Raw genomic sequence first — 13,822 nt, 5'->3', positions numbered from 1 at the left:
TGAATTTTATATGTTTCTTTGTGACGTTGGTCCAGAGGAGGTTAGCGTTAGCCGTTAGCCGGCCCACATCCTGAGGTCAGCAGCAGTTCAGACCCGGTTCGGCAGGACTGTGACCCGGTACTGAACCACGGACCCAAAGCCAGAGAGTCACGGTGGTTCAGAACCAGAACGTTCTGCCTGACCTCATCGATGGAGGAGCTGCTGCTGCTCTGCTCACATCAAAACATCCAGATTCAACCAAGATGGAGGATTGAAGTTTTTCTTCACCGACCAGCTGCTGAGACCTGACAGAAACAGTCCGAAAGAATCGATCACAGATCCACCGATCAGAGAGCAGAACAATAATACTGGAGATCAGAAACACTGAAACATGTTTTTACTCAAGTTAAAGGAAAAAGTATCTGTTCAAGAAATGACTTAGGAGTAAATAAGTATTTGGTAAAACGTCGACTGAAGTAATTAATAAAATGATCAATCATTTGATGTAAAACATTACATCATCAGATGGACCAAAACGTAAAGTGGAAATGTTGGTATTTTAGGACCAAAATGCCAATAATTCATAGAAGTAACAAAAAATAACACAATCAGACAAAATAAATGTTTCCAAATGAATAAAACTGATGAAACTTTAACAGAAACTGCAGCTGTGTTTCTGTCTGCTCAGGTTCTGGTTCATGTTTGTTTTTCAACCAGAAAATCCAGAATTTGACTCCAGTAAAAGTAGAAATGGTTCCTAACATGAAGCTCAGTTCTTGTCTGTGGTTTAGTTTGAAACAGAAACAGGCCCACAGCATCACAGGTCCTCCACCGAACCCAGCAGCAGTTCAGCTGTTCATAGTTTCAGCAGCTTCAGTCTCAGCCGACCAGCCTGTCCACATTCAGGAACCTGAGATAAAACTGGAGGAAGATGAAATGATCCAGCTGTCAGTCATCATCAGATGTTCTGTTTCTTTGTTCTGATTGAAATGTTGTTGATGTTCCTGCTGAATACCCAGCATGCCTTCTCAGGTTGGCCTCACCTGGACCAGAACAGGTCCGACCACGAACACCTGATGAACAGGAAGTTCTGACTGTTGACTGGAACATGGAAGAGAAAGTAAATCCTCCGGGTCCAGGAGGAGGAACTGGGCCGGGATTTCAGACGGAGCCAGAATATAAAGGCTGAAGTTCAGCTGAGAAGCAGAAGGAGTTTGATTCACATCGACCTCAGAGGTGAGGAAACGTTTTCTATCTATCTATCTATCTATCTATCTATCTATCTATCTATCTATCTATCTATCTATCTATCTATCTATCTATCTATCTATCTATCTATCTATCTATCTATCTATCTATCTATCTATCTATCTATCTATCTATCTATCTATCTATCTATCTATCTATCTATCTATCTATCTATCTATCTATCTATCTATAAATTCATGTCTGTTTCATGGATGATGTGATTCACCATCACTTCTCATGTTACTCAGTTTTATTTATATTAAATTCAAACGACTTTCATATTTTCAAACAGTTTCATTAATGTTGTTTATGAAAAACTTTTAACTGTAAAAAAAAATGATTATTTTTTGTTGGTAATTAATGACCTTTAACCTTTTTTTAACATTATTGATCTTTTCAAATTATATTTCAGTTAATTTGCTTTTTATTTCTACTTGAGTCATATTAATATAATTTATCATTACTGTAACTTCACTGAATGGAGAACAAACATGTTTTAATTAAAACAGAATAGAATCTAAAATATGTAAAATATTTGTATTATTTATTATTTTATTCTTAAAATATTAGAATTTTAACAGCTTTATATTTTCTGTCTGACATCATTTTTAAATATTAATCAAATGTTCTGATCAGTTATTCAGGACGATTTTTAACAATAAATTTTTAACTTTAACTTGAATAAAAATAAAGTTACTCTTCCCTCCGCTACATTTAACCCAACATGTTGGATGTTTGATATAAACTGTTGTGTTTTCCAGCAGCTCTTCATCTTCATCATCACTTCCTCCCAGTCTGACCCAGTAGAACCAGTCTGAGCTGATCCACATCAAACGAGTTTGTTCCTGAGGAAACAGAGATTGTTGTGATTTCAGAGACAGAGACCCAGAGGTCAGAGCTTCCTCCATCCTGAGGGTCAAAGGTCAGAAGCTCAGCTGGAGGATCAGACTGTAAATATTCAATATTGATCAGATTTTAAATCAAACTGCAGGTCGATTTAATCTGATATCAGTTTAGCAGGAAGTTGGTTTAATATCTGAGTGTTTCTGTGTCTTTAATGAACAACAGAGAGAGGAGAAGGTCGTCACCATGGCAGGTTTACCACATGAAAACCAAACATCATCTCAGACTCCCTCACCTGTATCACAGAAAGAAAGCAATAAGTATGAAGATTTATCTCTGGCTCTGCTGAACATTAATGGTCTGAGAAACAAAACTCATGAAATTCGACACATTATTGCTCGTGATAAGCTCCATGTTGTGGCTCTGTGTGAAACTAGACTGAACAGCACCGTTAAAGAAAGTGACGTTTATATACCAGGATTCAGCATGTGGAGGAGAGACATGTATGACAACAGTGACAATAAAGGAGGTGGAGTCGCTCTGTATGTTCAGGATCATATTAAAACCAGATTAAGACCCGACCTGATGAAGGCTGAAGCTGATGAGAAGAATCCTAAAGCTGATGAAGAGAATCCTAAAGCTGATGAAGAGAATCCTAAAGCTGATGAGGAGAATCCTAAAGCTGATGAGGAGAATCCTAAAGCTGATGAGGAGAATCCTGAAGCTGATGAGGAGAATCCTAAAGCTGATGAGGAGAATCCTGAAGCTGATGAGGAGAATCCTAAAGCTGATGAAGAGAATCCTAAAGCTGATGAAGAGAATCCTGAAGCTGATGAAGAGAATCCTGAAGCTGATGAGGAGAATCCTAAAGCTGATGAAGAGAATCCTAAAGCTGATGAAGAGAATCCTAAAGCTGATGAGGAGAATCCTAAAGCTGATGAAGAGAATCCTGAAGCTGATGAGGAGAATCCTAAAGCTGATGAAGAGAATCCTAAAGCTGATGAAGAGAATCCTGAAGCTGATAAGAAGAATCCTGAAGCTGAAGAGGAGAATCCTAAAGCTGAAGAGGAGAATCCTAAAGCTGATGAGAAGAATCCTAAAGCTGATGAGAAGAATCCTGAAGCTGAAGAGGAGAATCCTAAAGCTGAAGAGGAGAATCCTAAAGCTGATGAGAAGAATCCTAAAGCTGATGAGAAGAATCCTAAAGCTGATAAGAAGAATCCTAAAGCTGATAAGGAGAATCCTAAAGCTGATAAGAAGAATCCTAAAGCTGATAAGAAGAATCCTAAAGCTATCATTTGGGTTGAGATGGAGTTTCCTGACAGTCGACCAGTTTTATTGGGATGTTGTTACAGACCTACAAAAGATAAAAAAAAATATTTTGAACAAATCAAGGAGACAATAACTCTGATGTCAGAGAAGGAGAAAGGTAAAGACATTTTCCTGATGGGCGACTTTAACATAGACTGGTTGTCAAACTCTGAGAAGGAAAATGCTGATGTTTTTATAACTAGTGAGGGTTGGACTCAGATCGTTAAAGCTGCTACCAGGCTGACTCTAGATTCAGCAACATGCATTGATCACATTTATACTAATATAAAAGACCCTTTAGAACCAAAAAACATTCCTACAGGCTGCAGTGACCATAACCTCATTACAGTAAAGATAAATAGAAACATTCCTGAGAGGGAAAGAAACTTTAGATCAAAAGAATTTAACAAAGAGAAATTTCAGGAAGAGATACAGAATAAGATGAATAAAGTCAATACATCTGATATATCTCTGAAGAAGTTTACTGAGGAATTTCTCAAAGTAGCAGATGAACATGCCCCATTAAACAGCCAAAATTTTTATTGTTTACTGAAGTTGAATAAGCCTTTGGAAGATTTGGTATCTAAAAGAGATAACACAAAATATAAAATGATACAAAACATCTATGACCTTATAAAGAAAAAAATAAAACTTCAGGAAAATATTAATAAATACATAAATGAAAACTCAGGAGGTAAAAATGATGCTATAGAGTCAGAAGAAACTTTCCCTTTTCATTCCCCTAAGATTGAAGCCTCACAGAAAGATCCAGAAGGAACTAATGGTTCACATTCTGTAGATAGACAGAGGAAAAGAAGGAGAAGTGGGGCATTGAAAAAGACTAGACTTGCAGAAGTGAAGACATGTTTGGAGTATGTCTGTGATCATGTGGTTAAGGTCATAGATGAAACTGAAGCTGAACTGATAAAACTTTCAGTTGAATTCATCTCTGCTCCGATCCTTAAGATCCTGGATAGATACAAAAAGACTGGCAACTTTCCTGATGAGCTTAAAAAATCCAAATCATTCCCATTTTCAACAGACAACTATAGTGATATCAGACAGAGCAGTGGTGCTGAAAGATTACACATCATATTAAATTATTTATTTGATGTCATTCTTTATGAGCAGGCCAAACCGTACTTTATCGAGGATGAAAACAAACAAACAAAATCTATAGCAACACTTCAAGGAAAACTGGAGCAACCAAAAACTGATTGGCTCTCACTGGGTGAAGCAAACACAGCAGCTGAAGCTGTGCTCCTGGATTTCACTTCTTCCTTTGACAAAATCAGTCATGATCTGCTGATTACAAAACTTCAGAAACCTCATTACTCAGATTCAAATCTTAAACTGATAGAAAGTTTTCTTTCCATCCAAAAAGGTTCCTCTGGTTTGCCTAGAATAAGCTGCCTCTCTCAGCTCTTCCACATCATCATTATTAATGATCTAAAGAAAAACTTAGGACCATCTGCTGTTATCTGTAACAATTACATGATGATCTTTGCACATGGAGACCCGAAGACGATAGAGTCAGAGTTAAATCAGAAAATGGAGACTGTGAGAACATGGGCCGAAGAGTTCAACATTTTATTTAAAGAGACACAAAAACAGTTCAACATTTTATTTAAAGTTAGACGAAAACAGTTCAAACTCTCTGAGCTGTCAGCCATGTTTAAGATCCTTGAGTCCATGATTCGTTGCCATGGAGACAAATCAAACTGGATCAGAGCTCCTGGGAACATAGTGAAGCAAAATGGCGACTGGAAATATGACAATATCTCAAAAGAACTAGAGCTACACTTTGGTAAAGAATATAAAGTTGAGCCTGATAATTTTAAATAATTCACTGCAGAAATCTCAAACAGAAAATCAGGAACGTCCTGCAGGCCCTGCTGGTGGCACCGGTGGCTCTGGAGGTTCAAGGAGGAGAGAAATATAAAGAGGATTCAGATCCTGGAGGTTTTATCAATACAGGCAACTATAAAAACATGAAGGTGATCAAAGTTCAGCTGATAAATGCTAAACAAAAAAGCTAAAGTCAAATGAATCCGCAGCTCCAGATAAAACTCCCAGAAATATTTAGAAAATTAAAACAGGATTTATTTTCCTGCTGACAGTAGAAACTGAATCACAAACGAGTCAAATGACATAAAAACTAAACTTTGTACGATTTATTGTTTGCTTCTTATTTTAAAGATTCTTCTTATTTCTGCTTATTTTTATCTTTCTTTTATTTAGCACAAAGAATAGAAAACATTTTATGAGGAAAAAACACTGTGTTAGTTTATAAATCACAAATATTAATGAATATCAATGAAAATGTGAGTAAAATATTGTTAAATGTCTGATTTTAACCAAGTACAGATTGATTATATTCACAGCAGATAAATATAGTTCATATTTCTGAATGAACTGATTCTACATAAAATTATTTTTTTATTATTATTAATCTATAATCATGTGTAAGAGGAAATTATTTTGTTTTGACTCTGATCTCAGTTTATCTTTTGTTTTAAATTTTAAATCAAATATATAATGACATAATGTTTTTTGTTTATTCAATATTTTATTGAAATATTAATTATCTTTTGATGAGTTTAACATGAATTTTGCTGTTTATCTTTGTAACATTTTGTTGTGTTCATGAAGTTCTAACCTCCACCACCAGGTGTCGCTGTGGGACACAGAATGAATGTTCAGCTGAGAAGTTCAATAAAGGGTTAAAGGTCGCTCTGATTCTGCCTGGTTTTTCTGCCTTGTAACGCCACAGAGTCCTGCTCTGATTGGCTGATTGTTGATCTGCTGAATCCGACTGAACCGGATCAGAACCGGATCAGAACCTGGTGATGATTTTAGAAAGAACTGAATTCATCTACATGATTATTAAACAAAATGAATGTTGATTAAAGTTACATTTCCAGCAGCAAAGCAACACACACTTTCACAGTTTGACATAGGTCCAGACTTTGACTAGGCCAGTGCCATCAGTTACAGTGACACCTGCAGGCCTTGAGGCACAGAACAGCCCAGAGCATCATACTGCCACCACCATGTTTCCTTTAGTTTGTCACAGCAGTATAACATTTAGATTATTGATTTCCCTCATGTTCCTGTTCCTGAGTTTCTGTACATATAAACTTTCCTCGCCTGTTAAGACGAGTTTATTTCAAAGGAACAGAAACATCGTACATCTCATGTTATGTTCGCTGTGATATTTGCATTGCAAACATTTGCTGCAGTCAACCAGGTGTGGTTCAGGTGAAACAGAAGATGAGTTCAGTCATTGTGTCTCATTTGGCTCAAATACATTCAGATTTTATAACATTTAGTGACTGGATCCACCAGATCATCCTTCAATCTCACTGAAACCTTCAGACAGGTGAGTGAATAAACATTTAACATGAAGTAACAATAATAAGGATAATTTAAAATCAGCAACAAATTCTCCAGTCTGATTTAATTGACCAGCAGAAGCTGATTAAATGTTATGAGTTTAAATATGATGTTATATTTTTTATTGAAACTGTAACTGTAGATGTTCCAGGCTGGACATGAATTAAAATTATCTGGAAAGATGTTATAGAAAAATCATCTGATGTGTCTGAAAGTCCTCACTTTGTATAAAAAAGAGGAAAACTTCATCATGCTGAGGAAGCCTCTCAGTAAACGAGATCTCTGCGATCAGTTCATTCAGTTTATTTATAAAGCACCAATTCACAACAAATATATTCTTAAAAGATGATACATAATTTAGATAGAATTTGTCCAGAATCGTCAGGACGTCAGTGATTTAAAACGTCTCTGAACTTCACATGAAAACACTTCAGGAACATATTTATATCTGTACAAGTCAATGATTAATAAACCATCTTAAAATGTTAATGGTTTCCATCATTTTATCATCCTTAAATGATAACAACCATCGCTCTAATAAGGATCTTTATGTTTTGATGTTTCACTTTATTTTTGGATCCTAAAGTTTCAGTTTTTGAGACATAAAAACATTTACAGTCTGAGAGTCTGACTGTAGATTTACCTTCATGTCGTCATGGAAACGTTTCAATCTGTTCACAGGTCTCTGATTGGCTGAAAACATCCTGAAAACAGGAAGGAAATAACATCAGTTTCATCTCAGCAGAGAAACTCAGCAACTCTTCAGGTTTGATGAGGAAAAACTTTAGAGTGAATTTCTGTTGATGAAGAATAGAGAAACAGATTTGATGTTTCCGGTTAATATTTAGAGCCTTTTATTACATGTGACCTTTTTGTGTTTTTCTCTAAAGGGAGGAGGACGTCTACTGTCATCGCCATGGCAACCTCATCACAGCCAATCAGCTTTGGCTACGAAAAGTTATCTGTTGCTCTGTTGAACATCAATGGTCTGAGAAACAAGATTGATCAAATTCAAGACATAATTAACCATTGTAAGCTCCATGTTGTGGCTCTGTGTGAAACCAAACTGGACCCTTCAGTCGAAGCCCGTGACGTTTATATTCCAGGTTTCAGGATGTGGAGGAGAGACAGAAACGAGAATGGAGGAGGAGTCTTTCTGTACGTTCAGGATCATATTGAAGCTAGATCAAGGCCTGACTTGATGAATCCTGAAATTGAGATCATTTGGGTTGAGATGAAGCTTCCTGACAAACCAGTATTACTGGGGTGTTGTTACAGAAGCCCAAAAACTAAACCACCAAATTTGAATCAAATCCATGAGATGATGACTCGGGTGTCAGGAGAGAATAAAGACATTTTCCTGATGGGTGACTTTAACATTGACTGGTTCTCAGACTCTAAGAGAAAAAAAACTGCTGATGTCATATCTCGACTGGGTTGGTCTCAGATTGTTAAAGATGCTACCAGGGTGAAAGGAGGATCAGTAAAATGCATTGATCACATTTATACAAATATTCCAGATCTTTGCTCAGAATCAACTGGACCACGTTGCAGTGATCATAACCTTGTTACTGTCACAGTTAGAAGATATATTCCTCAGAGGATCAGAAGATCTAACATTTGTAGTGAAATAAATTTTAAGAATCATATAAAGAGGGCAATGGAAAAAGTCTGTGAAGAACTTGATCCTAAGAAAGCTCAGGACAAGTTTACTGACATTTTTCTCTCTGTAGCAGATAAATATGCCCCATTAGAAAGCCAAGATATATATGGTTCACTGACGGTGGATGAGAAGACGAAGACACTAATGTACCAAAGACATAAAGCAAAAGAGCATATAATAAACAAAAGACATATTGTAGTTTGCGAGTATAAAGAGGATATTCCCAGGTTAGGTGAAGGAGAAGAAACAGAGCAGGAAAAGCAGCACGGTTTGAACAACAGTGAGGAAAGGCAGATGGGCTGTTTTCAACCTGAAGAAGCTCCTAAACAGTTTTTTGGAAAACGTTTGTGTTTGTATGTGATCAACCTAATCCCTGAAGAAGATATAACCTCAGAAACGGAGCAAATCCATCAAACCAACACCAGAACTACAGATGTAGAATCTGTCTCTGAATGTTTTCAGGCTGAGCAAATCATACAAATAAAACCAGATGCATTTAGCTTTGGAGAGATTGATGCTGACACAGTGCAGAAATTGCTGGTGTATCTCTGTGATCATGTGATTCATGTAAAAGATCAAACTGAGGCTGAACTGATGAAACTTGCAGCTGATCACATCTCTGCTCCCATCTGTCACATCCTGAACAGATGTCGCCTCACTGGACTGATGCCTGTTGATCTGAAAAACATCAAAACTTTCCCATTTTCAGGAAGCCAACAGAACGGAGCTGATAATGTCCACGTCATGTTAGGCTTCATCTATCACATCATTATTTCCCTGCGGATCACACACTTCTATCAATAAGCTGATTCTTTTAGTAACTCCTGAAGATGGAGTAGCAGGAAAACAGCCCAGCTGTTCCAGCTGTTTCACACTCATGATGTGTTCACTGACAAACGGAGAGCTTCTGGTTTCATGTTCAGTTTTCTCTTTTTAAAAGTTTTCTGTTTCATACCACAAAGGTTCAGGCGGTTTTCCTGACGATGCCTTCTCATTAAGTCCTCTTCGTTTTTCTCTTTTTAAATAACAACCTTCTGCTGCTTTGACTGAAAATACTTTAATGGTTTATGATGAGAAATTAGAAACTGATATAGATCCCTGATAGAAAAGGCTGAAAAGAAAAGTTTAAATTAAACAATATTAACTACAAATAAGTACAGCACACCTGAAAATCTGAAAATGTAATTAATATCTTTGGTTATTAGAAATGTATAAGAATATTGAAGATATTGTTTGATTTATCACCTTTGTGTTTGTTTATGTATCAGTTTAAATCAAATTGATGCTTGAATGGATGGATGAACTGGTAAAAAAACAGAAAAATGTTTTTTCTATGTTTCTATTGTATTAAATGATCAACATCCTTCACAATGATCAGTGGGGAAAACGTCTTTGGCAGAAACATAACAGATGAAATGAACTGATGAGAATGTCGTATCAATTTAAAAAATGATTGAATGATTGTAGTTTTGATCATTAATTCTCACATTTATAAAACAAACATGTTCATCAGAATCAACTGTATGCAATATAAGTAATCAGGACAAAACTTATCGTTCATTCTAGAATAATTTAGTATTTCATTGCTTCTGCTTCTTGCTAACAAACAGCACAGAAAACCAAGAGGATGGAGCTAAATATGGAATTAATTCAAAATTCATTCAAATCACAAACAAACTGATCAGCAGCTGAAGGGAAGCTGCTTTGTTTCAAAAACCAGGAAGTTCAGTTCTGGTGAATAGAAACCAGAGATTTACATGGTGCTGCAGTTTCCGCTGCTCCAGGGCGCCCCCTGCTGGTGGAGGGCCTCAGCTGCTGCTCCAGGGCGCCCCCTGCTGGTGAAGGGCCTCAGCAGCTGCTCCATGGCGCCCCCTGCTGGTGAAGGGCCTCAGCTGCTGCTCCAGGGCGCCCCCTGCTGGTGGAGGGCCTCAGCTGCTGCTCCAGTCTGACTGAAAGTGACTGAAATAAATCAGATTCTGGACTGAAAATGAATAAAAAGAAGCAGAAAAACTCTGAAAGGCTTTTAGTTTTTGCAGATTTGCTTCTTTCCCTGCTTGTCACCAAGCAGATAAACTAGCAGCACAATATTTATCACCAGAAACATCAGACAATCAGAACAATGGTGATGAACTATCAGTTCTACATTTTATGCAAAATATAATTTTCTTCATGGCATTATTAGTCCACCATGTTTGTATTCAGTCTTATGTTTACAATAAAAACATGAAATGCAGAAACGGTGTATTATACAGTCGTACTCAATGCATTAATTTAATATACTGATGAAAAGTTGCTTTGTTCAGAGAGAGAAATCAACCTGCAGCTCCACTCACCATCTCATGATGGACTTCATTTCTAACGTCTGGCCGTTTTTAAAATTCATAATTATATTCCTAATAATTAACTGTTAATGAATGAATAATTTCACTTTTCAAGGTAAATATATAATCACAATCAGACCTGGACTGTTTATGAACCTCACCAGAGGGGCCGCTTTTCATTGGCTGATGCCCATTCTACGTGGTCACGTGCGCGGCCGTCTCACAAACACACTTAGCTTCCCGTTAGCTAAGTACAGCATAATGGCAGAACTGATACAACTTCTACACCTTGAAGCCTGTCTGCTACACAGTCTTAGGTTAGCTAAACAGATCAATATGCAATGTGTCTGTATCTGACATACACTAAAGATTTTATTTTAGCAGAAAAGGCTTTGGACTAAACTGTTACTCGTGTTAGCCACGTTAGCACCAAGTACAGCTAGTCAATCAACCATCGCTGTGTTCAGGGAAGCGCTGATTAATAATCGATAAATATCAAGTCTTTAAACTTGATATAACGGACTGAATGTTATGTTTTTATGGTAATCTTTGCTCATCTTGCGGGGCGCAGGCGGTTGCCACGGTAACAGGTGTGCTTAAACTACAAAGAGAGAGAGAGAGAGTAAAAAGGTAGGAGTGGTTTTGAGTTGATCACCTGTTCGGGTTATCTTACCTTTGTTTACCTTTGCTGTGGCTCATTACAGCCGCTGTAGTTTCTAAACGTTGGACTAATTACCTCGTTCGTTTGTGAGTTTACGTCATTCACAACAAACATTAAATAAAACAAATATATTTCATAAAATTTTAACAAACAAATGGCTTCTACCGCGGTAATTATGTGAAATTACATTAATTATATCCCAACTTCAGAAGATTTGCCTTTACCTTTACAGAGCTCTTTGGTTCCTCCTATCAGTCTGTAGCTTCTCATATTGAGGTCAAAGTTCAGATCTACCATAACTGACTGACACCTGGTGGCCTCAGGTTTGCAACCAGCTTGTGACTGAGAAACCAGTAACCTCCTCCCAGATGATGAGATGAACTTGTTAGTTCCTCTGTCCATTTAGTAGCTGATATATTGTGAAAATCCGGTAGAAATGATTCACTAATCAGTCATGTTTACATAGAAACAACGCGCTGCGAGGCTTTGTTTGTGAGACTTGCGGTCACGTGGGTCGGTTGTGGGCGGAGCTTGATAAGGTCCATTCAAGTTCAGTAAAAGAAACTTCTTCCTCGGTGGTGCAATAGGAGCGTGGTGTCTGCCCCAGAGGGAACTAGAGCTCCCCCTAGTGACCACTTTGCGCCACAGCTGCAAGAATACAGGCTGATGTGCGTCTTATTTAAAAGTTATGTTTGTACTAGAGACCAAACATAAACACACACATTTCAGTATTTTCTTATTTATTTAAATTTATTTTTACTCATTTTTGGACTCAGTTTAATAATATTTATTAGATGTTTAACGTATTTCTGCCAATTCACCTACTTGTCTTGTTTGCCACTTTACCTGCCAAGTAATAAATAAAATAAAATATGTAGAAATTTGTGTGACTTAGAGCTGGAATTTGAACCTGATCTACTGAAAAAGTATATTTTTCAGTAGATCACTATAAAAAACTATAATTTTTTTGTAACCATCACTTTTAAAGAGAAAACATTTGTTAATCAGCAGGACGGCTTCAGTCATCAGGCAAACTTTAAACATTCTTCATCTGAATTTTTAAGTTCTGAAATTACATTAAGTATTGAATATATAAGGTTTAACTGGGCCAGATGTAATGAGGATCAGTTTAGTACAACCAGTAATGTCCAAAGTATTTATTATTAATTTGGTTCTTTTAGTCGATCTTCCTGCTCAGCCAGAGTTTATGTTCAGGTTTCTTTTTGTGATGGTTCATATTTTCTTCCTTTTATGCGTCACCACTTTGAGTTTCTTTCCTGCTGCCTTTGTTCACAGTGACTCAGCCTCACGCCCGGCTGCAGAATGCCGTCCGTCTTCGTTCCTGTCGAGTTTCTGTCCCTCGACCTGCTGCTGCCTCCGTCTCCGTCGGACCTCACTGAGCTCACAAACTGTTCATTCTGCTTCAGTCACTGACGTGAAGAGGATCTCAGCCTGGACGGGAATTTAACCAGGAAACATTGAATCTGTTGCTTTTTAAATCTGTTTCTGTGTCTGTGGAGCAGCAGGTGTGTCTCGCCTGAGTGATGCGGCTGATAACCAGCAGGTGAGACCTGCTTTTATGAGCAGCAGGAATCCAGCCGAGCAACAACCTGCCAAACTTCCTGCTCTCTCAACATTCCTGCCCGGGTTTCGCTGCGGCCTTTAAATCTTTTCTTTGTGTTTAAAGACGGAGACGAGATGGACCTGATCTCCGCTGGTCCCTGCAGGACCCAAACAGACTCCTCAGGTGGAGATGAAACATATCAGTGGACGTCAAGAAATCAGAATCAGAAAGTTTAAATCATACCTGATAAACTAATGAAGGCTCTGTATTTCAGAATAAAAGCCCAATCTAAGCTCATGTTTTCTCCATATTTACCACAGAGCAGCTGTTAGCATCCATGAGCTAAAGGAAATATTTTAGTTAAAATCCTCTTTTAAATAAACTGTTTAAGGCTTAAAGTGACGCCTGCAGCAGCCGAGACATTTTGAAGCCTTATGAATAAATAATAATATCATCAGCATAATGTCAAACTTTATCTGAAGTACAATTGACCTGATTTCACTTTAGTGAGACAGTTTGTGTAAAATAAAGTTCATTTTTGACGCGTTTGCTGACCTGATTAAATCCCAGATCAGTTTTTAGGATCATTTTGAAAACAGTTTCAGTCAAAGTCGTCGTTTCAAACTCCAGTAATTAAAAACAAACCTGATGAAAGAAACAAATATTTAGAGTAAAATGAATAAAGGAACAGAAAGTTTCCCAATCTGTTTTTTACCAAAACAAATTAGTTAATGACATTTAAGACTAGAATATTAATATTAAACCATTAAAAACACATTTTAATTACAGGAACAATGAAAGTTTAAACCTGTTTAAACGTTAATATCTAATATCAG

At 37.2% G+C, this 13,822-nt stretch overlaps 1 protein-coding gene across 3 annotated transcripts; it reads left to right on the top strand.

Annotated features, from left to right (window-relative positions):
- The first annotated feature begins 1,132 nt into the window (after nt 1-1,132).
- On the top strand, nt 1,133-6,113 carry LOC111611335 (titin-like). Of its 3 annotated transcripts, none has more exons than XM_023347257.1 (3): nt 1,133-1,215; nt 1,989-2,177; nt 2,296-6,113. In XM_023347257.1, the coding sequence occupies exon 3, from the start codon at nt 2,317-2,319 to the stop codon at nt 5,224-5,226; it is 2,910 nt and encodes a 969-aa protein (XP_023203025.1). In that variant the 5' UTR covers nt 1,133-1,215; nt 1,989-2,177; nt 2,296-2,316; the 3' UTR covers nt 5,227-6,113. The 3 variants fall into 3 exon arrangements, with proteins under 3 accessions (XP_023203025.1, XP_023203026.1, XP_023203028.1); XM_023347258.1 differs by having other exon boundaries at nt 1,134-1,215; nt 1,992-2,177; XM_023347260.1 differs by lacking the exon at nt 1,133-1,215 and having other exon boundaries at nt 1,852-2,149.
- Nucleotides 6,114-13,822: the final 7,709 nt, after the last annotated feature.

Source organism: Xiphophorus maculatus, chromosome 15, assembly GCF_002775205.1.
Source record: "Xiphophorus maculatus strain JP 163 A chromosome 15, X_maculatus-5.0-male, whole genome shotgun sequence".
Taxonomy (NCBI): domain Eukaryota; kingdom Metazoa; phylum Chordata; class Actinopteri; order Cyprinodontiformes; family Poeciliidae; genus Xiphophorus; species Xiphophorus maculatus.
This window is presented reverse-complemented; position numbering and strand designations above follow the sequence as displayed.

Excerpts from the sequence above, each read along its gene's own strand:
- LOC111611335 (XM_023347257.1), top strand. The coding sequence starts at position 2,317 with ATGGCAGGTTTACCACATGAAAACCAAACATCATCTCAGACTCCCTCA.